Source organism: Budorcas taxicolor, chromosome 20, assembly GCF_023091745.1.
Source record: "Budorcas taxicolor isolate Tak-1 chromosome 20, Takin1.1, whole genome shotgun sequence".
Classification (NCBI taxonomy): domain Eukaryota; kingdom Metazoa; phylum Chordata; class Mammalia; order Artiodactyla; family Bovidae; genus Budorcas; species Budorcas taxicolor.
In genome coordinates, this window is record NC_068929.1 from 18,328,630 (window position 1) to 18,356,598 (window position 27,969).

General features: G+C 40.7%; 1 protein-coding gene across 1 annotated transcript; it reads right to left on the reverse strand.

Moving 5' to 3' along the window:
• On the reverse strand, positions 1–22,261 carry SHISAL2B (shisa like 2B). Its single transcript, XM_052659156.1, has 3 exons — positions 22,071–22,261; positions 17,474–17,631; positions 1–137 (listed from the first exon to the last, which is right to left on the reverse strand). The coding sequence occupies exons 1-3, from the start codon at positions 22,259–22,261 to the stop codon at positions 1–3; spliced, it is 486 nt and encodes a 161-aa protein (XP_052515116.1).
• Positions 22,262–27,969: the final 5,708 nt, after the last annotated feature.

Here is a 27,969-nt window from a genome sequence, read left to right on the forward strand (position 1 = left end):
TTAACAATAAGCAGTGTTGATTTGTGTCGTATCCATTGTTTTTTCTTGAATTATATCATCAGCCTCATAGAACGTTTCATTTGTTGAATTTGATGCTGCATTTGAACGGGGGGCTTTGCTTTTTCTATTTGAGTTGCCTGCAAATAAATACACAAAACAAAATGAAATAATTATTTGAAATTATGACATCAAATTTTACTTTAAAATTTGTCCTTAAAAAATAAACTTCTTAGAATATTGGAAGTAAGATGTCCTCTAAGCACTGTGTATGAATCATTGCAGAGTTGTTCTTGAGCATTTTCTCCTGAAGATCAAATAAGGGAAATTTTCAGTAACAAAAGTAAGGATTTCATTTCCATGCTTGCTCTCTTTCTCTACACTTCCATGGAGGAAAGTACACTTTTGATCAGAAGGTAACAATTTCTGGGTTGCTTAGTAAAAGTGTGACTGTCCCTATGCATGAAGTGAACAAAGCTAAAGTCAGTCATAATTTACAACAATCTCAAGGCTTTGCCGTTATAATCAATTTAAATGTAACATTTAAAAATCGCATGTTTGTTCCACAATCCCATTCACTCAGTTTATGTAAATGAGTCCAGAATGCTCACGGGTGGAGAAATATGGATCTTTGCTCATCAGAAGTTAGACTAACAAGCTCATAGTGAATAAATGGGTTATTATAATCAGTGGATGATGTTAGAAAAATTAAGTGTGAAAATAATATGTAATGTATTTCACCAATATATACAAGTTGAAATATATTTTTTAAATTTACAAATATGTGAAAGCAGTGCAAGAAGTCACAGATGGTGCTATTCACCGACCCCCTGTTGCTAAACCCACAGCCCACTTCACAAGCCACATTTATATGACCCATAAGTGGCATGTTCTTTCCTTGGCTTCCTAGATGCCACCATTCCTCGACTCACTCTGGTGTCACCATTGCTCCTTCCTGATATCCCTTGTTGGCCCCTTTTCCTCTTCCAGGCATCCTGGGCTGGAGGAGGGCCTGTGGGCTCCAGCCATTGGTTCCTGTCTCTGTCTCACTCCGTTATTAGTCTCAACTGCCCCCCAGTTTTTAACACTATCTCTGCTGATCATTCCCAGATATGTATGTCTAATCCACACCTCCCCTGAACTCTAGACTCAACAGCCTAGTTGCCATCTCCACTTGGGTATCTAATAGACATCTCCAACTTAGTCCAAAACTGATATTTGGATCATTCCCAGGAAAAAAGCTTCTTAAAGTCTTCATCTTCTCAATCGGTGGCAATTCCATGTGTTTAGTTGCTCAGGACTAAAACCTCAGTCAGCCTTGCTCCTGTTCTCTCAGCCCCACCACCAATTCATCTGACATCCTGTTGACTACACTTTTAAAATACATCCGGAATCAGACCACCTTCACTACTACCACTGTTCTGTTTTGAGCACAGCACTCAGAGTAATCCTTTGAAACATAAAGCACATCCTCTACTCAGAACCTTCATCTCACCCAAGTCTTTATAATGGCCTTCATGTTCTCATACACACACGCACACGCACACACACACACACTAATATCCCTGACTTCTTCTTTTTCTACCTTGTCCTCTCATTCACTCTCACTCTCACCTCTTTGATCAGACTTTCATGCATGTTCTAGCCACTAGACCTTTGCACGGGCTGTTCACTCTGGCGTGCTCTTCCCTCTGATTATCTGTATGGTAACTCTTAATTTTAAATCATTGCTCAAAAGTCACCTTTTCAACGGACCTAAACACTGTATTTAAAATTACAACCTACATTCCCTCCATCCCATCCCCAATTCCTTCTGCTCTCTACTATTTTTCCCATAGTATTGATCTTCTAATATACTATATAATTTACCTTTTTATTTTGTCATTTATTATCTGTCTCCTCTGTCTAAAATATAAGCACCACATGCCAGAGATCCCTATTTTATTCATTGATGATGCAGGAAAATTGCCTTGCATGTAGCTAGTGTTCAGTCAGTTTGTTGAGTGAAAGTGTGACATAGTAAAAAGTTTTAAAGTTGTAAATTGCACAAGACAAGGCTGAAAGTCAACTGGGAAGAAATGTTTAGAACAAATAATTCATGTCAAATGTAACAGGGACTTACACATCCATACGTAAGACATTAACACCTCTTAGTTGGTAAAGAGATGGACAAAAGATATACTGCATCTCCACTAGTCAGAAAGATGTGTAAATTCAAAACATTATAATACCATTTTTCATGTCTCAATTAGGAGCAGATTAAAAGTAATCTTTCTTGGCTAAGAGTAAGTAATCTATATTTACTATATTAGTAATTATATTTCCATCACAAAAATTCAGGAGAAAAGTAATAAAACCATATATGGTACCACTCAAGACCCCACATTTTAAACTTAAGATACTTTTAATATTAGCCCAGAGAATAATGCCATGCATGTTTCAGGTCAGTGGGCAATATCTGCTAGCTATAGTGAGACATCATTTTTCAAGACTTAGAAATAATATTGCCCCTTTGAGTGTTGGTCTATGAAATCAAGCCGTAGTGGGGGATGTCCTGCTGAGCCCTAGGAAGCTGGGCTAATGGGACAGCCCAATGGGAATGTAAACCAGTACATTTATTTTTTAAGTCTCGAGTGTTCATACCTTGTGATTTTAATGTGAAGTTCCCAAGGAATCCATGAGAGATGAGCTCCAAAATTTATATATAAAGATACTCACTGATTATTTTCAATACCAAAAAATGTAAGTACCTTAACAATAGTAGTAAAGTATGATGCAGTCATTTAATTTGAAAAAAAGTGATTTCTAGAAATTTTTAATTATGTTGAATGTTCTGTTATATTGAATACAACATTAAGTGAGAAAAGGTGCGATACTGTCAAGCAATATGATAATAGTTACTGCTCATATAGCATTTCCTCATAACAGCGTCTCCCTACTTAAAATCCTTTAGGATCAAATCTGAATTTCTTGTTTAGACAGAGGATCAGCCCTGCTTCCCTCTGCTGGCTCAGCTGGCCCCATTCCCTTCCTCGTATTTGGCATTTCAGACATACAGAAATACTGACTGACAGGCTCCCAGACTTGCCCTGCTTGCTTGCTTGCTCTCTCTGCCCCAAGCCTTTGCATGCTTCCAGCTGCCCGGTGTCCCTAACTCTCTTCTTTGCTTGAATGACTCTTACTTATCCTTTAAATTTTAGAAAGTCTGTTCCAAAACTACCTAAAGGGGAAGGGAGACTCACTAGTCAAGAGATTTCACTATTAGAAGTAGCTTTTCTCTAGTCTGTCTTCTTATATGACTTTTTCACTTTCCCTCTTTAGTTAAATCTGAGCCTCATCTTTAAGTGGGTTCATACTGCCTGGCTTTGCCTATTTATTTCTAAGTAATTTATACATAGACTGCTCTCTGGAGTCAATGAGGACATCCTCCACTGTGGGCTGTTAAGGGGCAATGTTATTGGTAAGTTTTGAAAGATAATGTTTCACTCCAGCTCTCAGATCTTAACTCATATGCCTGAAACATGCGGCATTCGCTGAGCTAACTTTGAAAGTATCGTAAGTTTAAAACGTGGGGCCTACAACAGATGGACTTTATTTCATTACTTCTGAACTCTTTGGTGTTAAATTAATGTTCTATCTCTAAACATCCAATCATAATGTTTCGACTATATAATTTGATTTTTAAACAAAAAGATAATTGTTGTAATCACAACATTTTCTAGCCTGGCAAGTAGCTCTTTGCCCAATCAGCAAGCAAAATTGTTTAAGATAAATGTAGTTGGGGAAGCTGGCATGAAAATTTGATGACCTGATAGATTCTTGACTGTTATTTGCAAGGTAGACCATAAAGGATATTTGAGATTCAAATGTAACTGCTAAAAACTTAAGTAATGGGATATATATATCTCTCTCTCTCCAGGGTGTATGTATGTATGTTAAATATATGTATATATGTAGATCCCATTACCGAAGTTTATATACATATGTGTACACACACACACATATATATATATCCTTGAAACTATTTGCTTTATATACATTTGGAAAATAAAATGTAGGTTTATTTTTATTGGTTTAGCATCATTTGTACTCTACAGTATCACAGTAGGTAAAGTTTAAAAAGACCAAGGATTTAAAATAAAAGTTAGTTCCGTATTATCTGGGCAGAATTTGTATCTGATATAAGCATTTCTTTTCTTTATTGTTTTTGGCTGTGCTGGGTCTTCGTTGCTAAGCAGGCTTTTCTTTAGTTGCGGAGAGTGGGGGCTGCTCTCTAGTTGAGGTACGTGGGCTTCTCATTGCAGTGACCCCTCGTTGTAGAGCATGGGCTCTAAGGAGTGCGAGCTTCAGCAGTTGCGGCACATGGACTCAGTGGTTGTGGCTCCCAGGCTCTAGAGCACCAGCTCAGTAGCTGTGACACAGGGGCTTAGCTGCTCCATGGCATGAGGGATCCTCCCGGACCAGGGATCAAACCCACGTCTCCTGCATTGGCAGGTGGATTCGAGGTGGATTCTTTACTTTTGAACCACCAGGGAAGCCCCTCTTCCTTGTTGAAGTATGGTTGATTTATATCATGTTAGTTTTAGGCATACAACATAGTGATTCAATATTTTTACAGATTATACTCCATTTAAAGTTATAAATATTAGCTATATTCCCTATGCTATACAATATGTCCTTGTCACTTACTTATACATAATAGTTTGTGCCTCTTACTCGTCTTCCCTCTCCAGCGTTTCTTTAAACATCTAAAATTTTAACCTTTTAGTCAAAGTCCTGAAAGTCTGAAGACTGTAATGTTGGTTAATTCAAATCCTTCATGTTTCCTAAGCTTTTTCCACAGTTAAATTCCTAATATTCTAGTGAGACATTCAAGATGGTTTTTCAACCTTGTCACATAAAAGGGTTTTTTGCTTTTTATGAGGATTAAACTCAGAAAGTTAATTCCTTAATTTGAGCTTCTCTCTAGGAATCCCTTAGTCTGGGGTTCTCTCTTAAGGCATCTCCAGAGCTGTCAGCTTGTTTCCATTATGTGTTTTTCTGGAAACAACCGAAGGAATTTATCTAACCTGTCTACTGTCCTCTTGAGATTTAGAGGCTTGCAAAGCACATTCCAGTATTATAGATTTTCCTTCTTCTAGGACTTGTAAAACCCCTTGTTCCCCAGCCCTGGTTCATTATGTCCTTGGCTACTGGATCCTTCTAACCAGTGCAGGTACAAAAATCACTTCTTAGACTGGCTCCTTAAGGCAAGGCAGTTCCACTAGCCAAACTGATTTGCTACATGAGAAAATAAGAAAAGATTTGATATAAACACCATACTGACATCATTTGAAGCAAGAACTTTGATTAGAAAGTCAACACCCTGGTGTTCCCTCTCTTCCTGCAGCTTGTGTGTGTATGTGCTAAGTTGCTTCAATCATGTCTGACTCCGCAATGCTATGGACTGAAGCCTGCCAGTCTCCTCTGTCCATGGGATTTCCCAGGCAAGAATACTGGAGCGGGTTGCCATTTCTTCCTCCAGGGGATCTTTCTGACCCAGGGATCAAACCTGAATCTTCTAAAAGTCAAAGGTGCTTTCAATGTATATCCCTCTGGTAAGTTAGAGTAATTGGGCATATTATGGAAAAAGCAACTGCAGTTAAGTGGGGCTGTGCTTGTAGTGATATCAGAGTCCAGCTAACTGCATCCCTTTGGAATGATTTTAAAAGAGAGACGAGAAAAAGTCTTATTTTTCCTAGTTTTCCTTTTCACCTTTTTGTAGTTTTCCTTTAATAAACAGAAACTACTTTTTAGCCAACAAAGAGAGAAAACCAGCTGCCTCTTCTGTCACAAGGTCACAACATGGATTAAATTTTAAATAAGAAATCTGTAATACCATTGGGCTCTCAAGGGATTTGTTACACATAAAGGATTTTTCTTGTTTCATTTCTTCTTTTCTTTACCTGAGTGCAGACTACAAAGATCCAATATCCCTGTGCTCTCCTGGGTTGACACTAGCTGTCCTTTCTGCTGCTCATGTCCCATTTTTATTCTTTTCTTCAGTCTGGTCAACATCCCGAAATCTCAACCTTCCTTTAGTCCTACTCCTCTCAGCCCATCATTTAAATTAAAGCTTTGGCCTTTGCCAAAATTTAAATTCAGTTCATCAAGCAAATCAAATTCACCATTTAAATCAAATTCATCAAAATCTTTCTGCTTATCCTCATCACAAACTAGGCCAATTTTTTTTTTTTTCTGCAATAGTTAAATTTTACATTCATTTTCAGAACCATTCCTCAGAGGTCCATTTATCCTGAAACTTTTCTGTGAACTCTGCTTTTGCCTGCCATTTCAAAATATCAAAAGAATGCTGGGCCCCACTGCAGGTCTTTATCTTCGGGCTGTGTGGCAGGACTGTAATTAAGCTTTTCTGCCACTCTGTCTGTGACCTCCCAGCTTCTGCATTACCAATCTGCTGCCCTATAGCAGCCTCAGTGACAAATCAGCTGACTCACCTTATTGTTTAGCAGAAATCTCTCCCACCCGACTCATGTTGCATTTTCTTCTAGTGGAAATAAGCAATCTTAAATTTGCACCCTAAAGGTGTTTTTTATTTATGAGGGGACATTTTTCCCTTGAAATTTAATACAATACACAGAACCACAGAACTGGATCTGAGAAAAATGGTGAAGTGAGCAAAATTTGCCTCGTGATCTATTGACCTCTCCCTTCTTCAATGCTCTGCCTTCCCCTGGAGGACACATATGTATCTCATGAAAATACAGTTAACAATTCATTGTGAAAAAAATCTTAGACATGCTCTAACAACAGTGAAAGAACTCAGTTCTCTCCAGAAATGTTTTTCCTACCCTATTTTTTTCCACAATTGGACTTTTTTTTTTTTTTCTTTTCTGCATTGTTGGATTCTTTCAACCATAGGTGACTGGCATAGCTCACAAAAGAACTTAGCTGATATTTTGGTTCATGTTTGGGAACACATGTAAGAATTAAAGATTTTAAAATTAAAAAAATAAAAAAATAAAACAAAATAAAATAAAATTCATGTCATAATGCTTTTACTGAACCATTTTTGTTGCACTATTTTGGAAATTTATTTAGATTAATAACCTATAAAACAGTGCCACCCAACCTGCTTAACTTCATTTGAAGGTCTGGACAGATCTGAGAAATACTGCTCCACAAAGTTTACATTTAGTCATTGACGATTCCCCCTTAACTGGGATGATCATGTAATTTATCATTAAAAAAATAAATAAATAAATCTTTGGCTTCTGTTTTGCTAATTGGTTCCGGTATCAGCCAGCATTGCCTAACCCGGCTCCCTGAGGAGGACTCACAGCTGCTAAAAGTAGCAGTAACTCTACTGAGCAATTTGGTTTTCTACATTCTAGGAGCAAAAAGAGTTGCAGGAAATTCCAGGTTCATCACTTTCAGTAGAAAGGCCCCTTCAGGAGACACAAGTGTCCTTTTCTGCCATTGAGTTCAAATTACCTCATCTTTTACTGAGGTCACAGTGAGTTCTTAAAATCTCTGAAACAAAGAATAGCATTTAAAAATAATTTGGCATCATAATTAGTAAGTGTTCCGAGCAGAATTTGGTTGAAATGGTATTAAGGCTACTAAGAAAAATAGCTTGCAAAGTTACCTATAAATTTAGTACAGCCTGTCAAAATACCACTTAATTTTTAAAAACCTGTCAGTGTGATTCAGAGGTTTATTTGGAATACTGAACACTACAAAAGTAGCCAGGAAATTTTGAAAAATCATAATGGGAAAGAAGAGAAAGTCGTGCCTAATCAGATATTAAACCATATAGCTACAATAATTTTTAAAGTATATTACTGGCTTAAGAATAAACAGACTAATAAGTTTAACAGAACAGAACATCTAAAAACAGATCCCAGTATATATAATAATTTAGTTTATGGCAAAGGTGACATTTTAAATTGACAAGAGAAAAAGATAGATCTCCCGATGAATATTTGGACAATTGGCTCATTATTTGTAAAATAAAAATAAAGGCAAATCCCTACTTCACACTTTACACAAAAATTTAATTCCAGGATTATTAAAGAAATGTATTAGAAGAAAATATAGGTGAATATCTTTATATCTTAAAGTGAGGGAAGAACTTCCTTCTGGAGTAGGAAATGGCAACCCACTCCGGTGTTCTTACATGGAGAATCCCCATGGACAGAAGAGCCTGGCAGGCTGCAGTCTGTAGGGTCGGGAGAGTCGGACACGACTGCGCCGCTAAGCACACAAGAACTTGCTGAGTATGAAACTAAAGGGAAACGACTTCCCTGGTGGTGCATTGGATAAGAGCCTGCCTGCCAATTCAGGAGACACGGGTTCTGTCCCTGGTCCGAGAAGATCTGACATGCCACAGAGCAACTAAGCCCGTGGGCCACAACTACTGAGCCCGCATGCTGCAACTACTGAAGCCCGCGAACCCTAGAGCCTGTGCTCCACAACAGAAGCACCGCAGTGAGAAGCCTGTACGCTGCGGCAGAGTAGCCCCCGCTCGCTGCAACTAGAGAAAGCCTACCAGCAGCAACGAAGACCCAGTGCAACCAAAAATATATTAATTAATTTTTTAAAAAAGAAACTAAAGGGAGAAATCACAAAAGGAGAAACATACAGTTGAAAAATTGTCACACATAAAATTAAAAAGGCAACAACTATAAAAAGTACATTATATGTAAAAAAAAATTTAGTTACTGTATGGGAAGTTCCTATAAAGCAAAGAAAAATGAACAACCCCCTAGAAAAATGTGTATAAGAATATGAGCAACAATATATCACCAAAAAATGACATTAAAATTTATGCCTTCACTCCTAATTAGATAAGTTTAAAAACACTATATGGTTTCCCTCAGTGAAATTAGTAAGATATATATCTTTCGAAATAAAAATATTCATGAAAGAGTGCTTCTCTAGAGGACAGCTGGCAACTTGTATCCAAAGCCTTTTATTTGTACCAAATCTTTGTTCAGCAATTCCATTCCTAGGGATTTATGCTAGGAAAATACTTCAGTGTTCAGTGCATATGTATAATATTAGTAGGAAAAAAAAATGGAAGCTAGTTCCAAGTCAGTAATAAAGTATTATATACTCAGACTTTGGTTTCTAAGGGTGAAGGGTGAAGTCACTCAGTCGTGTCCAACTCTGCAATCCCATGGACTGTAGTCTAGCAGGCTTCTCTGTCCATGGGAATTTCCAGGCAAGAGTACTGGAATGGGTTGCTGTTTCCTTTCTCCAGGGGATCTTCCTGACCCAGGGATCGGACCCAGGGATCGAGCCCAGGTCTCCTGCATTGCAGGCAGACGCTTTACCCTCTGAGCCACTAAACACCATTCCCAAACAAAATGAATCAGACTTCTTGGAGAAATAGCAGACTTCAGGGCTGGCACAGGAAAAAGAAAAAGTACAGGAGGCTTGAGAACATTTTGTGACATAAAAAAAAAAAAATGCTCAAAAAGTGATGTACGTATTTCAAAAGGATACAGGACTCAATTTAAAGGGGCTCCCACAAGCCGAATCTGGGATAATTTATGAATCAAAATAAACAATGATAGTAACAGAGTATTTTAGAGTAAAGATCTGAGTCCATACTGATATTAATAAATTAATAGATAAATAGGTGGAAAAGGAAAGCTCTTCCTTGTAGTAGAATAACAACTAATAAACACAGAAGAAATGATGAGGCTAGAAAATCACTATATTATAGCTATCATAATAATAATTCGGAAATTATCTTGTATTTTGAATGAAAACGTTTAGTCAAGAACAATGGGTGATAGTTGAAGGAGGAACAGGATGTTCTCATATCTCCCAACAAATTACTTGGTAATGGCAAAACATTTCAAAGACAAAAAAAATGATTAAGGAAATATGATAACTAATTATAAGATGTAACTCTGGACTAGATCCTAGATAAGAAAAAAATAGCTACTTAAGGATATTGGCAAAATTTGAATATGAACTACAGATTAGATAATATTACTGTATAACTGTTACATTTCCTGACTTTGATAAATATACTGTGATTACATAAGAAAAAAATTCTTGTTTCTAAGAAACACATACTGAAATATTCTGCAAATTATTTTCAAATGGTTCAGAAAATATACATAAAAAGAAAGTCAATTTTGAAGGAAATGAGGCAAAGTATTAACAATTAGTAAAGCTGAGAAAAGGTATACTACCTTTTCTATACTTTTCTTGCAACTTTTCTGGAAGTGTGAACTATGTCAAAATAAAAAAATGAAAATGCATAGCACTCCATCACAGTAATAAAATGGAATCATTAAAAGTGTTTATTTGGAAAACACTGATGTCAATATTGTTCAGTGGAAAAAAACCCATGTTATAGGATTCATTTTCCCCCATTTTGTTATACATACATGTATCTATAGATACATAGGAAAAAAAATCCGTGGATATTCACCACTGTTAATATCTGTTACCTCTGTGTGGTGTGATCATGGATGAAGTTACTAGTTTTTCTATATTTTTTAATTTTCCTAATAAGAAAGTGCATTAAGAGAAAGGATTTTTTTTCTGGGCACGTAAGGATGCCTTCTAAGAAGAAATATAGCAAACCATTTTGAGCTGGTCCAAATCCTACTTTGCTCACAGGCAGAACAAATAATTGCATATGTGATTGTCAAATTTGCTTTGCTTTCCCAGTTTTCTAGATATAATTTCTGTTTCTTTCCTAGACAACCTGTGCCTTATTGCTGATTTGTTTACCATTTTCCATTTATATTGCCTGCCTTTGCAAAAGAGACCATCAAATAATAGGTAATTGGAGTTGTCTAATATTCCTATACAACAATATTATTTTATTTGTATCAAGCAGCTCTATTCTCTGCTCTTCTCATTTTCATCAAAAACTCTGCTTCTAAGGACCCTCTCCTCGATTCTCCACCACACTCCACAACCCTGGAGTGTCAATGGATACTCAAAGCCACAGGATGAATATATTTTATCTTCCAAGAGCATCAATTTTACTCATAAGTGGAAAGGATATGATGCTATTATTAGATAAAACAAGTCATTATATTTGCAATCAAAAATTACCATATTTTAAAAAGTATAATGGGCATCTTCAAATAATTTAAAGCTCATAAAGCAAGCCTTTCCAAGAAAACCTTGGAATTTTGGTGGTACCATTCCTTTCTTATCTACCTTTAGGAATTCTCCAATGGAAAAGTTTGAGAAGCAAGAATCTAACACAATCATCCCTTTAATTACTCCCCTGTTAACCATTAATTCTTCCACAATTTATGCCATGAGCCCTCATCCCAGGAGTGTCTACTCAGAAAGATGTCCTTCACACAGTCAACCTTTGCCCAGAACTCCTTGTCCTATACAGTACAATTTACAAACCATGGTATTCTTTTAAACATTAGCATTTGATACAGGTATAACTCAAAACACAAAAGTTAGAAAGAAAGAAAATGATTATGGGACACAATTTAAAGCCCAATCAATTGCTTAGCAGTAGTACTTCTGTACTAAGTGAGCCTGGAGGTAGCCAAATTAAACTCTACATGTAGTCAGTACCAGTACCTGCTATTTTCAGGATCAATTCAAAATGTATAAAGCCTTCCATTGTATACGTTAAAAATAATGAACCCCAAGAGGATAAACATACCTGAAAGAAACTCTTGGCAAAATAGTCCAAGATTAGACTATTTTAGACTTGGACTATTGTTATAAAACAAAATTCAGCTGAGTGAATATGAAAACCTAGTTGGCTTTATCCAGCAATTCATGGATTGGGAGCATCCCACCTAGCAAGTAGAAGGGGGCTCTGAGATGATGCAGGCAATGAAGGATTTTGTAGGAAAAGGGGGATAGGATAAGGAAATCATAAGCAAAAGATTTTCTTCTGGTAAAGTCACCCTGTCCTGCAGTTTACCTCATTAGTATTGATCAGGAAATTCCAGACCGATAGGTTTAAAATTTCTCTCCCGGGAGAGACTGAAACTGCAGTTAGGTATAGAGTTTTGGTTTGCTGATAGGTTTAGCACAAGGGACTCCATTTTGGGCCTGTTTATTCTGTAACACTACAGCCATTTATAGAAACAAAAAAAAAGTTCAGTGCCTTAAGTCAGCTTTAGTATGTGCACAAAAACATGTTTCCCTTTAGGCCATTCAAACTGCCAAACATCTCAATTCTAAAAATTAAAATAATGGGGGTTATATGTGGAATCTAAAAAGAAATGATACAAATGAACTTACAAAAGAGAAAGAGACTTCCAGACTTAGAGAAGAAACTTCCGGTTGCCAACAGTGGGGAGTGGGGAAGGATGTGAGGAAAGGACAGGGAGTTTGGGATCGACATGACCCTGCAATATTTAAAATGGATAACCAACAAGAACCTGCTGTGTAGCAAAGGGAGCTCTGCTCAGGTTAGGGAACAGCCTGGATGTGAGGGAAGGCTGGGGGAGAATGGATACATGTATATATATGGCTGAGTCCCTTTGCTATTCACCTGAAACTGTCACAACATTGTTAGTCCATCAGCTTGGTTGTGCTATGCTTAGTTCCATCTGACTCTTTACAACTCCATGGACTATAGACCGCTAGGCTCCTCTGTCCATGGAGATTCTCCAGGCAAGAATACTGGAGTGGGTTGCCATGCCCTCCTCCAGGGGATCTTCCGAACCCAGGGATCAAACCCAGGTCTCCCACACTGCAAGTGAGTTCTTTACCATCTGAGCCACCAGGGAAGCCCAAGAATACGGGAGTGGGTAGCCTATCCCTTCTCCAGGGGATCTGCCCAACCCAGGAATCAAACTCGGGTCTCCTGCATTGCAGGTGGATCTTTACCAGCTGAGCTACCAGGGAAGCCCAATCAGCTATAGCCCATCACAAAATTAAAACATTTAAAAAAAAATTAAAATAATGGGAGGTTGAGTCTTAAGAACAGATGGTTTTGAAAGGAGTGGTAGGGACTTCCCTGGTGGTCTAGTGGTTAAGACTCCACACTTCAGTTGGGGAACTAAGATCCCACGTGCTGCCTGGCCAAAAAAAATTTTTTTTAATTTAAAAAAATTTTAAAAAGAAAGGAGTGGTAACTGGTGAAATCAATTTTTCTCCAAGATAGTTTTACTTGCTTGATTATTACACAAACATAATATTATGTTCCTAACCTTTAAAGGCATTCCTTAAACGGAATAAAGTCTTATTTTCTCATGCTGGAACACTGGCATCTATCCCTGGGTGGGAGAATCATTGGAATGAAGCATGCATATTTAACAACAGGTACAGCAATGGTTTTTAATTATAACTTTGAAGAGTTACTTTCAAATATAAACTGCTTTCCCTTCCTATTCCAGTAACATTTGAATTACCTATTTTGCTATTGACTCTCCACTATGTCTTACTTGGTTAATATCAACCAATGGGCCCACAATCATCTAATTTAAAAGCAGCAGAAGGCAGTGGTTGTATAAAATTTTGCCTTACCAAGAGTAATCACTAGGGAAAAGTGTATTGATTTGCTGACTTGATAAACTGTTTTTCAGAGGAGTGGAGTGGGGATAGTTCATGGCAAGCAAGTAGCCTCAACTTACTATATAAGAAGTACAGTAATGGATCTCCTTAGCTGAAGAGGCATAAGACTACAAGAAGGATCAACAAGCCAACTATTTCTGTCTCTGGGCTCTCAGAGCCAGCTTGAATAAAATTTTGGAGTACTCCTTGAGATAGATCAGGAAAAAACAATCAATTTTTATTTAGCACAGTGCATTGTATAGAGGAGGCACTCAGTGAATGTTTGATGACTGGAATGGTGACCGTAAAAGTGCTCCTTTGCTCGCCTACAACAGAAGTGCGGTGCTGCTTCCCTAGTTCACCTGTTACGTGTTCTAGGCACTGTGTGCTCACTCAGTCGTGTCCAATTCTTTGTGACCCCATGGACTGTAGCCCACTAGGCTCCTCTGTCCATGGAATTTTGGGGGCATGAATACTGGAGGGGATTGCCATTTCCTTCTCTAGGGGATCTTCCCGACCCAGGGATCAAACTGGTGTCTCCTGTGTCTTCTGCACTGGCAGGTGGATTCTTTACCACTGTGCCACTTGGAAAGCCCATTCTAGGCACTAGGGACACATAATGAGCAAGCAAGATAAAAAGTCTTACTTTCCTGGAACTTTCTAGTTGGAATAGAGAAAAACTGGACAATGGATAGGTAAAATACATAGTAAATTAGTGGTAAGGGCTTAGGAGAAAAATAAAGCAGGAAGGGGGCATGATATGTTGAAGTTAAAGATGCAGATTTAGTGATGGGGAAAGGTGACTTAGTAAAGATTTAAAGAAAGTGAAAGTGAGGGAAAAGCATTCCAGAGTACAGAGATGGCATGTGCCAAGGCCCTGAGGCAGGATTTTCAAGGAACAGCAAAGATGCCAAGGAGGCTGGACATAAGGTGCAAGAAATAAAGGTGGGAAGGGCAAGCCCCCATACTTCACAGTTAGGGTCCATACATATAGGGCTCCATTCCCATCTATCAAAAGATGGGAAGCAATTAGGATTTTCACCAGAGTAGTGATGTAGCCTGGCTCAGGCTCCCTCTGGTTTCTCTGTGGAGAATAGACAGCAGGGGAGAAAGATCAGGGCAGGAAGAGGAGCAATTTGTTTTGAAATGCAGAGTCTGAAATCTCTGGTTTTAACAAGATCCCTTAGTGATTCTTCGGAAAAGGCAATGGCACCCCACTCCAATACTCTTGCCTAGAAAATCCCGTGGGTGGAGGAGCCTGGTGGGCTGCAGTCAGTGGAGTCGCTAACAGTCAGACACGACTGAGCGTCTTCACTTTCCCTTTTCACTTTCATGCATTGGAGAAGGAAATGGCAACCCACTCCAGTGTTCTTGCCTGGAGAATCCCAGGGACGGGGGAGCCTGGTGGGCTGCCGTCTCTGGGATCGCACAGAGTTGGACACGACTGAAGTGACTTAGCAGCAGCAGCAGCAGGTGATTCTTACACACAAGAAAATGTAAGGACTATAAATTGTCTAACCAATTGAGACAAAAATTGATTTTACTATTTGATAATCACTAGTCCACTGCTTCATGCTGCCTGTGGAGAAACGGAGTCTAAGCCATTGGACTAAATTCAGCTAACAACCTGTCAATTCGGCCATGTAATCTCTAAACAGTGCTTCAGAAAAAGAACTCCAAATGGATCTTGGCTTCTTGCTTTGTGACACAGGGCACCCTTTGAGATCCCTACAGAGAAGAAAACTAGAGCTAATGCAGTCATGCAGTGCTGGTGTATTTGAGAAGGTCAAAGAGTATGTAGTCCATAAACATAAGTTTCTGGATTCAGCTAAAGTGGGACATACAGGAAGGAAATTTCTAAATTATTTTGAAGAGAGCTTTTCACTTTCTTTTCAAATAGAAGTTAGTAACCACCTGTGTCTTGTTCTAAATATATATATATATATATAATATATAGTCTAAATTTTTGCTAAATATATTCAGTATGTATATCAAAATGAAATTCATGATCACCACTTTTAAAATGGAATACCAGAGATGGGAATACCAGACCACCTTACCTGCCTCCTGAGAGATCTGTATGCGGGTTAAGAAGCAACAGTTAGAACCAGACATGGAACAACAGACTGGTTCCAAATTGGGAAAGGAGTACGTCAAGGTTGTATAGTGTCATCCTATTTAACTTATATGCAAAGTATATCATGCAAAATGCTGGGCTGGATGAAGTGCAAGCTGGAATCAAGATTGCCAGGAGAAATATTAATAACCTCAGATACACAGATGATACCACCTTTATGGCAGAAAGAGAATAACTAAAGAGCCTCTTGATGAAAGTGAAAGAGGAGAGTGAAAAAGCTGGCTTAAAACTCAACATTCAAAAAACTAAGATCGTGACATCCAGTCCCATCACTTCATGATAAATAGATGTGAAAAAATGGAAACAGTGACAGATTATTTTTTGGGCTCCAGAATCACTGCAGATGGTGACTGGAGCCATGAAATTAGAAGATGCTTGCTCTTGGAAGAAAAGCTATGACCAACCTAGACAGCATGTTAAAAAGCAGAGACATTACTTTGCCAACAAAGTTCTGTATTGTTGGAGAAGACTCTTGAGAGTCCCTTGGGCTGCAAGGAGATCCGACCAGTCCATCCTAAAGGAAATCAGTCCTGAATATTCATTGGAAGGACTGATGCTGAAGCTGAAGCTCCAATACTTTGGCCACCTGATGAGCTGACTCATTTGAAAAGACCCTTATGCTGGGAAAGATTGAAGGCAAGAGAAGAAGGGGTCGACAGAGGATGAGATGGTTGAATGGCATCACGGAGTCAATGGACATGAGTTTAAGCAAGCTCTGGGAGTTGGTAATGGACAGGGAGGCCTGGCATGCTACAATCCATGGGGTCGCAAAGAGTCGGACACAACTGAGCAACTGAACTGACTGAACTGACTTTTAAAATACACTAAGAGAAATTTGTATTCACAAAAATTTTACGAGTTCTTTCTTATTGTTTCATAATAATAATGATTAGCGTGTATTGCACTTTATAATTAAGATAACAATGAGACTCAGTTCCAGAAACCTTACATTTTAACATTTCTAATTTATGGTTGCACTACATACACAAATATACACACACATACACATAGGGCTTAACTAGTTTGTGATCTATTCAAGAACAAAGACTGTCTTTTATTTATTTTTTAATTTCTTTTATATGCCTATGAATTCTGCACACAGTGGGCACACAGATAATGCCTAACTGACCACTGACTAATCAGTTTAGAGCAATGCAACACTGATGATTAATTATCAGATATTTTGTTCCTCTGTTTATTTGACTTCTTTGGCTCCATCAAAAAACAAAATTAAAAATTTCAAGAGGATACAACCTTTATAATTGAGGGACACCTAAATAAATTAAAGTGGATTTATTAGATCAATGTGTTATTTTTCATGAGAACATTTACATCCTGCCACTATTTTTTCCTTGAGCACAATCTTTCAAAGGTGTTTAATCATTAAGACCTCCTGCTGCTGCTGCTGCTAAGTTGCTTCAATTGTGTCCGACTCTGTGCAATCCCAGAGACGGCAGCCCACCAGGCTCCCCGTCCCTGGGATTCTCCAGGCAAGAACACTGGAGTGGGTTGCCATTTCCTTCTCCAGTGCATGAAAGTGAAAAGTGAAAGTGAAGTCGCTCATTCGTGTCTGACCCTCAGTGACCCCATGGACTGCAGCCTTCCAGGCTCCTTCATCCATGGGATTTTCTAGGCAAGAGTACTGGAGTGGGGTGCCATTGCCTTCTCCTATTAAGACCTAATTCAACATAAATTTTTATAAAGACACATACTAAACTGAATTTTCAAAAAGCATTCATTTTTAAGTGTATAATCTGCCACCCAGGCACAGGTTATTACTTTGAATAGAGTACAGGTAATTGGTTGCAAATAATGGCTACTGATTACCTTCTTGAGTGGAAACAGCCTCTAGGTGTTGAAGTTTAAGGCCAGTGTCTAATCTTTGAGGCTTTGTATACAGAAATAAGTAGCAAAGAACACAGACGCTGATGACAAAGGCAAGTAAAACAAGGGCAGCAATTCCCAATCCGATCAGGGCACCAATGCTGAGGAAAACAGAAAAAAACATTGTGACTGTCATACAAACTGGTTTGCACATAAACTAAAGGTTTAAATATTGTTAGTTCTTGTTTCAGTCATTCATAACCAAATTATATTTTACTATAAATAGCATATTATTGAGATCTACAGCTCACCTTTTTCTACCATCAAATTCTTACTGTACTTCTCTATACATTTGTATGTTAATATTATTATAGAATACCACATGAATTCATATTACAGGTAAAAGGTCACACAATTCTCTAGGGATGGTTCAAGAACATCTCAATCCAATAAACCTCTATTATTAATGTATTTTAGGGGAAAGATTAGGTTCACTAATAAAAGATGAATGGAAAAAATCTGTATGTGTTTGGTAGCTCAGTCTTGTCTGACTGTGACCCCATGGACTGTAGCCTTCCAGGCTCCTCTGTCCATGACCTTTCCCAGGCAAGAATACTGGAGCGGATAGCCATTCCCTTCTCCAGGGGATCTTCCTGACCCAGAGATTTCCTGCACTGCAGGTTGATTCCTTACCATCTGAGCCACCAGGGATCTACCTCTGCAAAAATACTGAAACAAATGCTTGCCAGAAGTATAGAACTTTTATTTTGGAGATGTGTATGGGAGTTATCATGTATTAATATACAAAACCATAGCTATTACAAGAGAGAAGAAGAAAGTTTAATTAAAGGAAAGTAATATTTATGGAATTTATATAAAGTTCATGTTCAATCTAAAGTTTTCGTTTCTAAAAGAACATAACACCAATGGCTTCTAGCATTAAGGAAGAAATCTTTGTACTTTCCTCTAAAAATGCATTGCACATCTGATATTTGCTCAGCACTCAGTTTATAATCATTCCTCCTGATACAGTTATGTATAAGGCTAATCATTTGAGAAATAACACAGTTTTCACAAACCAGTGAACTTAATATTTTCAAATGGGAAAAGAAGCTTGGAAAAAAAGTTGTCTTTAAAGACTAATATATAAACACATGTACTTTCATGAGCCCTATGTGTGTGGGGGTGTGTAAAGATATAGAATTAGATTTTAACTGCTCAAGAGCAGATACTTCTGTTGACTGTGTGATCTGCACACTTAAAAATGTTTAATAGAGTACTTAGCTTGCAGTTAATGTTTCATAAATGGAAGTAAATGATAAATGACTGATGATTGATCTGTTTGTAGTCACTGAAAAGTAATCATCACTGAAAAGTAACAATCATTGGAATAGTCATTGAAAACTAGTGATCTTTTTCTTCATTATCTTCCTGGCTTGCCTTTAAGCTTCTGCTATTTCCCAGAGATTAGGGCGGTAAAAAATTTGACTTGTTCCAACAGGGAAGGAAGAGAGAATTTGACCAGGGTCACTAGGTATGTCATTGCTTTGAGAGGAAGAACAGAATCGAAAGTGAAGGGCTAAATTCATCCCACTTACGCTTGATGTTAGCAGATAAAGTCTCTTTGCCATTTAGAGGTTGTTTGCCTTCTGAGTCAAAGACATGAAGTCAGACTTCAAAAAATTTTTGTGCTCGTTTATTGCTAATCAGCCAGTTCCCTTAGCCCTGCACACAAGTGTAGACTAGGTAATTTTCTGGTTAGAGTCAGTATAGAAAGTGAAGTCGCTCAGTCGTGTCTGACTCTTTGTGACCGCATGTACTGTAACCTACCAGGCTCCTCTGTCCATGGGATTTTCCAGGCAAGAGTACTGGAGTGGGTTGCCATTTCCTTCTCCAGGGGATCTTCCTGAACCAGGGATCAAACCCTGGTCTTCCACACTGCAGGCAAATGCTTTACTGTCTGAGCCATCAATGAGAGGCAGAGTCAGCATATAGTTAGACATTTAAATTGGAATTTGCCCTCACTTGGTGCCCTCTGTTTCAAGGGGTAGATTCCCTGCTTCTGGCAACTACTCTTTCATGCTTGTTTGTACCAAAGCTGACTTTTGTAAATTCTATGTGTCAGGAAGGGTTAGGACTCTATACAGACATATGGGAACATAAGCCGCTTAATTATTTGCTTCACAAGGCAGCTAGGAGGCCAGACATCTGGAAAGATTTCTGAAACAAGAACCCAGTTATTAAAAACATCTTCAAAGTGAAAAAGTGACTTTGTCAATTAAAAGTAAAATCATCAACTTAATTGAATTCAGTGACATAGTATGGGCTTTACATGCATTAATACACACTTTAAAAACCAGGTCACATGATTTGAAGGAAAAATAAAAACAACATGGCACTTCTTTCTGTTATAAAAAGATATTCTTCATAATCCTAACAAACTGTGTCAGTGCCATAGTTCCACTTTCTAGAAATGTTGCTTTATGCATGCAAAACTCCAGATAAAGATGCAGCTCTGGGAATCTCCTAAAATACTCATTTCAATAAATAACTTACTGAACTCGAGTGTAGCCTTGTGCAACACGTGTTATTTTCCTAGGTCCTGAAGGTTTCCAAAGGGAAACCCTTAGAGCTTAGGGATTTATTTATAAGAGGAGAAGGGATGAGAGTGGGGCAGAGAAAAGGGAGAATTATCTTTCCCTCCCAGCACCACAGGGCAGTTTGCTTTTCAATCCCCGAGAAAAGGTCTGTAGCTGCTGTCACATTAACGAATTCTCCGACTCGACAACTTCATTTACCTGGAGGTACACACCTGAAACTTTCTGCAGCAGTTACAGAATCTCAGAACAGATGCTAGTGACATTAGGGAAATTTTTCACAGTTGGACTGTTTTAAATTAGGGGAGAGAGCAACGAATACAAGGGAACCGAAGCTCTAAATGTTTACCTCCCCATTGTGTTCTCAGAGCTTAATAACTAAAGAACTCCAGGATTACATTGCCAACTGATGCCATCAGTTGAAATGATTTTTACATTTCCCAGCAACTGAGCTGCATTGTCAGTGCTGAATGAAGACCCCAGCAAGCTAATAATTCTTTTATGCCTTCATAAACCTTTGCAAGGTTTTCTATCCTTTGCTGCTTGTCACTCTTGAACTATTCAGGGATCTGAAAATCCCAGGCACTTTTCCAATTGAGTCTGACTTAAGAGTTGACAGTCTCTTCTCAGAGGTGCTGCCACCCTTATTAACACCTCCAAGGACTCAGAGCTGGGTTACTATGTCATTTTCCAAAAGGCCAGATAATATCCCAGTGCAATACAGATTTCTTCCCCAAGTAGTAAGGATAAGCTGTCATTATTTTCTGAGATTTTGCCTATTAGGGCACAACACTACTTTGTAGTTGGACTTGGTAAGTAGGTATTCCTTTTGAGATTTTTTTAGAAGCTTGCAATGCATTTTTTAAAAAATGACTTTATTGCTGTAAGAAGTAACATTTGAACTCATTTGCTATGGTCTTGGCATGCGTGCTAAGTTCTGGACCATGCTAGGACACTGGGAGAAAAAGAACTCTTCCTCGTCCTTAGCAGAGTCAGCCTCTTTCTCTCTCCCAGACATTAGCTAATTTGTCAGAAACAATTTCTGGTGGTGTGGCAGTTCTTTCCTATAACCCCAGCACCATGTTCCTTCTCCAGGCACAATGTAAGAATGAAGGTCTAAGTTTTCAATCCTTTGGAGTGGAGGGGAGGGAAAGCCCTTCACAATGAAAGTATCTGTGTGAATACCAATTGAATAAATTAATAATTATTATAAAATTCCCATCATGGGGAAAAGAGGCCAGAAAGACACCACCTTTGAAAGTCCCGTCGTTTTCTAGCAATGGCCAAGGGGCTCAGATGTTGAGAAAGGGGGTGTCCTGCAAAGGTTCTTCGGTGTGTAATCATTGCAACTGAAACTCCGCCTCTCTGTGAATCTCCGGTTCTGTTCTGAGTTAGTGTGAGATCAACTGAAAGGGCAAATTATAAAGCCCTGTCGCCTGTGCGCGCCCAAATACATACTCACACATACTTTTTTTTTTTAAAGGGTACAGCAAATTCCTTCTCAGCCACAAAGAGGCTTAAAATACTCAGATCCTTGGTTAACGCCTTAAAATTAGTCTCGAAAGAGCCCCTTTCGATTCAAATGCACCAAATACTCAAATCAAAAGGAGAATGAAAACCTCCTTAAGTTATCTGTGAGTCTGTCTGTGCCCCGCAGAGCCGCGGACTTGGGACTGGTGCCCGGGCGAGGGAGAGAGGAGAGCAGAGCTGTCCGCTCGGTTGCGCCCAGGGCGAGTCGCCTGCGCTCCTCCCGCGCGCGCCTCGCTCTGGTCCCCGGGCGGATTCACAACTCTAGAACCACCGCGCGACCTTCACCCGGACGACGGTGGCCACAAACCGGTTCCCTGCAGGGCCCTCAGCCGCCCCTGGGGGCTCCCCCGCCCCGCGGAGGGATCCGAGGGATCCGAGCGTGTCTGGAGGACGCGGGCGCCCTCGCTCCTCCCGGCGTGGCACGGCTGGTAGCCTCCCCAGACCCCTGGCCGCAAGCTCCCGGCCCTGCCCACCTGAGGCTCCACATGTAGCTGTGCTTGTAGGGGAAGTAGCTGCCCGGCTCGCTGCAGCAGTACTTGAGGTCGGCGAAGCCGCAGCAGTAGAGGAGGGTGGCCTCTTCGCCGCGCCGGGGGCACTGGAAGGGCTCCACGAAGCTGTGGTTGAGGCTGTAGTAGCCGGAGCACACCCGACTGGCCTCGCTCATCGCGGGCGGCTGCGGGCCGGGGGCTCACGAAGCCCCCCCGATCTGCCTGGGCTGCACAAGTCCCACCCGGCCCGGCCCGCAGACCCCTCCGGCCGGGCTCACCTCCTGCGATCCGGAGCTGACAGCCTGGGCGGTCAGCCGTCGCGCGCCTCTTCTGCTCGCTCGCCTCCCCTGTCCACATGGTGTCTGGTCGCTTCACTCGCGCTTCTCCCTCCCGCTACTGAGCGGCTCTCTTAGCTGCCGATCTCCTGCCCTGTACATTTTCTCCCTCTCGCTTCGTCTGCCTGCTCACTTCTCTCCACTTTCCTTCAATTCATGGAGCCCACCCCGCTCCATGCCAGCAAGAGATTGCCCCTGAAGGAAGCCGGGAGGTGTGGGACCGGTTTGCCATCCGGACAGATGCGGCCAAAGGTGTGACTCTGTTTGCCGAGGTACAGGGCAGATGGGCTCCGGGCCAACAGAGCAGGGCTGGGGGAGCGGGGTAGAGGGCGGATCAAGAGGCGCTGAACTACCGTGAGGGGCTGTTGAATAGGACCCCTTCTTTTTTCAGAAGTATGTGTAAGACATTAAAACCTACCGATTTAAATATCAAGGGCAAGGGACTTCCTTATGGTCCAGTGGTTGAGAATCCCTCTTTCAATGCAGGGTTCATCCTGCATTGAAAACACTGCAAATAGTTGGAACTCCCCATGGGTCTGCGTCCTCAGTTACTCTGTCGTATCCAAGTCTTTGCGATGCCATGAACTGTAGCCCGCCAGGCTTCTCTGTCCCTGGGAATCTCCAGGGCAAGAATACTAGAGTGGGTTGCCCTTTCCTTCCCCAGGAGATCTTCCCTACCTCCAGATCGACCTGCGGTCTCAGGCCTCCTCCATCGGCGGGCAGGTTCTTTCCCACTAGCGCCACCTGGGAAGCCCTAGATCCCACTTGCCACGGGGCAACTAAGCCCAAGCACCGCAACCACTGAACATTCTGTATTAAGTTAAACTGAAAAAGGAAGGAAAGCAAGAGATTGACGTAAAGAAACTGAGGACTTTTTACAGAGGCGGGCAGAAAGAGGAGGCGAAGGAAATAGGGAGAGAGGGAGAAACTTCATTCTTTTAAAGCATTGCAGACATTTCTCTTCTTCTCTTTTTGTTTGGTATTCTCATTTTAGTGATTCATTTGTTGACCAAGATTTTAAAAATAACAGTAGTAATGGATGCTTTTGTAGTAAGTCAAACAATACTTTGATGTGTAAAAAAGAAAATATCAATAGCTTTAAAATGGGAGAGGAGGCGACTATTCATAGAATTGCTGAGATAGGACATTGTTCCTTCCTCTTCATTTTCCACTTGTTTCCTTCAACTGAGGGTTGATTGGGCACCAGAATCGTGAATTTTATCCTATTGAATGCTGTATATTTTTGTATTCCCATAAGTATTCTTGAGCTTTGCTCTTTGATGGAGTTAAATTACTTGGAAATGTTACTGGACCTGGGACCCCTTCCAGGCCTGAGAGTCGGCTCTTGTCTAACACTTGGAAATGAATTTTCCATGCAGGCATACATACCAGCAAAGCAAGAGACTTTGTTCAACCAGGCAGAGAGCGGCAGGGTAAAGGAACCCAGGAGAACTACTCTGCCACATGGCTCACAGTCTTGGGGTTTATGGTAATAGGGTTAGCTTTCTGGGTCGTCTCTGGTCAGTCATCTTACTTGTACCTGTAGTTGGTCCAACTCAAGGCCCTTCTTGACGGTGTGCGTATCTCTGAGCCAAGATGGATTCCAGCCTGAGGGTTTCTGGGAGTTGGCAGGACATATTATGGACTGGCCTCTCCTTTCTCCTCTTGGCCCCTCCCACATTCTCCCAGTTAGTTTTCAGGGTAACACTGTGTTCCTTATTGGGACCGCCTGTTGTGAGACAACTCATGTAAGTGGTTATTATCATGCCTGACCAAGGCAGGCTGCTTCAGTCCACGATTCCCTAACAGAAACAGTTGGATTTTTTTCAGGTTTGATTTTAGACTGTATTAGGCAGTACCAGAGCAGACTCGAGGACTAAACTGATGATTCTCTTCTTGTTGCAGAAAAATAGGGTTAAAGTGGATGGTCATGTCCCAGGTCTCAGGCGAGCCCATGGGAGAGGCTGCCAAGTGAAGGTCCTTGGCTTTGCGCAGGAAGGAATTCGTGAGCGTGCCTCAGGAAAGTGAAAGGTTTATTTAGACATACACATTCCACATGCTACTCCTCTCAAAAAGTGAGAGTGGCCCTGGAGCATGGGGTCATCTCAGAAGTTGAGAGAAGTCATTTTAGATGGACTTGGACAAGGGATCAGACCTAATCCAAGCTAGCCAGTTGGATTCTCATTCCTGGAATTGAGGTTCTGCTGTGTGGACAGGGTGGACTAACAATGTCACCTGCCTAACGGTAAACAAAGGAGGTTGCTACTATCAGGCCATCAGCCTTCACAGCTAACACTGAGCCCTGAGGGAACGCAGGAAAGAAACAGGACACCCCACCATCAGGCAGCTGGCCACTGCAGTCACCCCACAGGTGCGCCCTGAGGAGACTCAGGATGGAAAACACAGGATACTGTCCTAGATAACTGAGGTGCATATCAAAGGGATGCCTTCAATGAGCTCTAGACCTTTGCATCCTCCAAAACATAGAAAAGCACTAAATTCATTAACTTGAGATGTCTGGTTTTCTTTAATTAACAGTCATCTTTTGACATTCCAACTACCTGGTTTTGTTACAAAACTCCTATATAACCCGGCTTCTCCCTTACCTCTTTAAAGCAATCCCTAAGAACAATCCAAGAGTCCTGTCTCCCTGGCTTGAAGTCCTCAAAAAACCTGCTGAATAAAACATAACTCTCAGCTCGCAGGTTGTGCATCTTTTGGAGTCGACAACAGAAAGCCGCAAGAAGCTAGTGTACAGGAATGAGAAAAAAGAAGCACAGAGGGGCAGCGAGGAATGGTGGAAGGTGCACGATGCCTCTGCAATTCTCGTTCAAGTCCTTTCCTGAGACCTGTGGCATTCCGACTGTTGGCTTGGTTTTTTGTTTTTTGTTTGTTTTTATTCCTTAAAGCCCTATTTTCTGGCTTAAGTGCACTCAAATTGGATTCTGTTACCTGCAAGGAAAGGGTTCTAACTCAAACAGCACATCTCCAGGCAAAGGTGAAGAGGAGAGGGCAGTTGAAAAGGAAAAAGTTCTTTAATCAGTGGAGCATATTCCCTTGGAAAGGGGAGCAATAGTCCACACAAGTGGACTCTGCTTCTTGTTGTGTGAGAGGAGAAGAAATTTTGAGGTGAAAAGGAAGGAAGTTTTTCTGAACACTGATACTGTCTCAATACAATGTGCAAAAATCTGCCTGGAGCATGAGACGAGGAGGTGGAATTTGAGTGCTTGAGAGAAGGTAAATGTATGAGAGTGAACACTGGAAGCCATCCTTGGGGGCAGGTAGAGTGGGACAGAAGGGTTGGGAGCATTGGGGGCCCAGTTAATGATTAAAAATTACAGCTTGCAGGTGAAACCAATTCGTGGGTTCATGAGATTTCTTCCAAAAATGAACGTTCAATTGTTCAGGAACAGGAGCTAAGCAATGGACAGCAGGATTTGTCAGGATGGTTCTCTGGAGCTGTGCTCTGGCACAGTACTCCCTCTGCAATCACAGCCAGTGCCTTGGCCCTTTCCAACCCTCCAAATACACACAGAAGCTCACACCGAGGAAGACGTGCCCAAACTGCTAGTCTCTACCAAGCTTAGAGTACATTGAGGCCTCTAAAGTTCCATTAGGCAAAGGAACATTTTAATACAGGAAGCTCAAAGGCTGTGTCAAGACTATGGCTCTTTAAAAGGTCCTACTGTGTAGCATAGAGAATTATATTCAATATCCTATGATAAGCCATAATGGAAAAGAATATGAAAAAGAATACAGATACAAGTATAGATATGTTAGCTAAAGGAGCTTCCCAGGTGGCGCTAGTGGTAAAGAACCTGCCTGCCAATACAGGAAACATAAGAGACATGAATTAGAATCCTGGGTCAAGAAGATCACCTGGAGGAGAGCATGGCAACCAACTCCAGTCTTCTTGCCTGGAGAATCCCATGGACAGAGGAGCCGGGTGGGCTACAGTCCATAGGGTTGGAAAGAGTTGGACATGACTGAAGTGACTTAGCGTGCATGCACACATTTATAACTAAATAACTTTGCTGTAAAGCAGAAATTAATATGACATTGCAAATCAAGTTTACTTCAATAAAGTAATTTTTTTTTTAAGTCTGTGGGTCTCAGTAATACCAATTCAGAAGATGCATATCCCTTGCTTGACTTGCCTGCTGTGTGATCCTGTGTGAACCAGTCCCCAGCTCTCTGTCTCCAGGCATGACAGGCTTTGGCAAGGAGTGGATGGGGCTGGCTGGGCACCAAAAGATAGCCATACATTACATCTTCTTTTAAAAAGTTTTATTCTATTAAAAAAAAACAAAAAACTTTTTGGCTGCACCACATGGCTTACAGGATCTTAGTTCCCCTACCAGGAATTGAACCCATGCCCCTGTGCAGTGGAAGTGCAGAGTCCTAACCACTGGACCACCAGGGAATTCCCACTTTAGTCTTCTTGTATATCACTGCTTCTCAACCATGGTGGTACTCCCCTTTAGGGAGTCTTTAGGAAATATTCTGGAAATAAGAGGCTTTTTTTTTTTTTGGTTGTCATGATGACTGTACGCTACTGACAGTGAGGGCTATGAGCCAGCGATGCTAGACACGCTGGCAACCTGCAAACGTACAGAAAACTGAAGAATTGGCTGTGACTTTCAAACATTTCACAGGACATTCTTGGAGTGAAAAACCTATTTATAATGATCTGTGCCTAGCACCTGTTCCCTTGTCGCAAATGAATACCACATATCACTTAAACTTTCCAGGAAAGTAACTACCATGTTAATTGAAGGAAGATTGTTGTTTGTTTTGTTTGGAACTTTACCAAGCGTTTTTCACTCTTTCAGAAGATCTCGCATCAACGGTAATGTTGCTTCAAGTTTTGTATTTGAATCGCCAGTACCATGAGCTTTCCATGTCAGCTCTCATTTGCACGGTCACACTTACAGCCGCTGAAGCCCAGTATGGTAGAAACATTATGTCTTTTGGTATAGATGTACTTGATCATTTACAAGTGCCAATACAGACTTTATTGTGAATCACCTTCCATTTATTTCTTCTTTACATCACAGTAAAGGCATTCTATATAATTGTGTGTGTAAGTCCCTCAGTCGTGTCTGACTCTTTGCTACCCCATGGAATTCTCCAGGCCAGAATACTGGAGTGGGTAGCCTTTCCCTTCTCCAGGGTGTCTTCCCAACCCAGGGATCAAACCCAGGTCTCCCACATTGCAGGCGGATTCTTTACCAGCTGAATCACAAGGGAAGCCCAAGAATACTGGAGTGGGTATCCTATCCCTTCTCCAGCAGATCTTCCCCACCCAGGAATCGAACCAGGGTCTCCTGCATTGCAGGCAGATTCATGTACTAGTTTGTTAGGACCACCATAGCTAAGAACCACAGACTGGGAGGTTTAAACAACAGAGAAGTAGTTTTCTCAAATGTTGTGAAGACTATGTCTGAAATCAAGGTGTTAGCAGGATTGTTTTCCTCTGAGGGCTGTGCAGGACGAATCTGCTCCAGTATCTTCACATTATCTTCCCTCCCTATGTATCTGGCTTCCCC

Bases quoted from the DNA above. Each gene is read 5' to 3' on its own strand.
- SHISAL2B (XM_052659156.1), bottom strand. From the start codon at position 22,261: ATGAGCGAGGCCAGTCGGGTGTGCTCCGGCTACTACAGCCTCAACCAC. The intron at 17,632-22,070 runs GTGGGCAGGGCC...TGTTTTCCTCAG, and splicing joins AGCTACATGTGGAGCCTCAG to CATTGGTGCCCTGATCGGAT. The intron at 138-17,473 runs GTAATCAGTAGC...ATTTATTTGCAG, and splicing joins GGCTGTTTCCACTCAAGAAG to GCAACTCAAATAGAAAAAGC.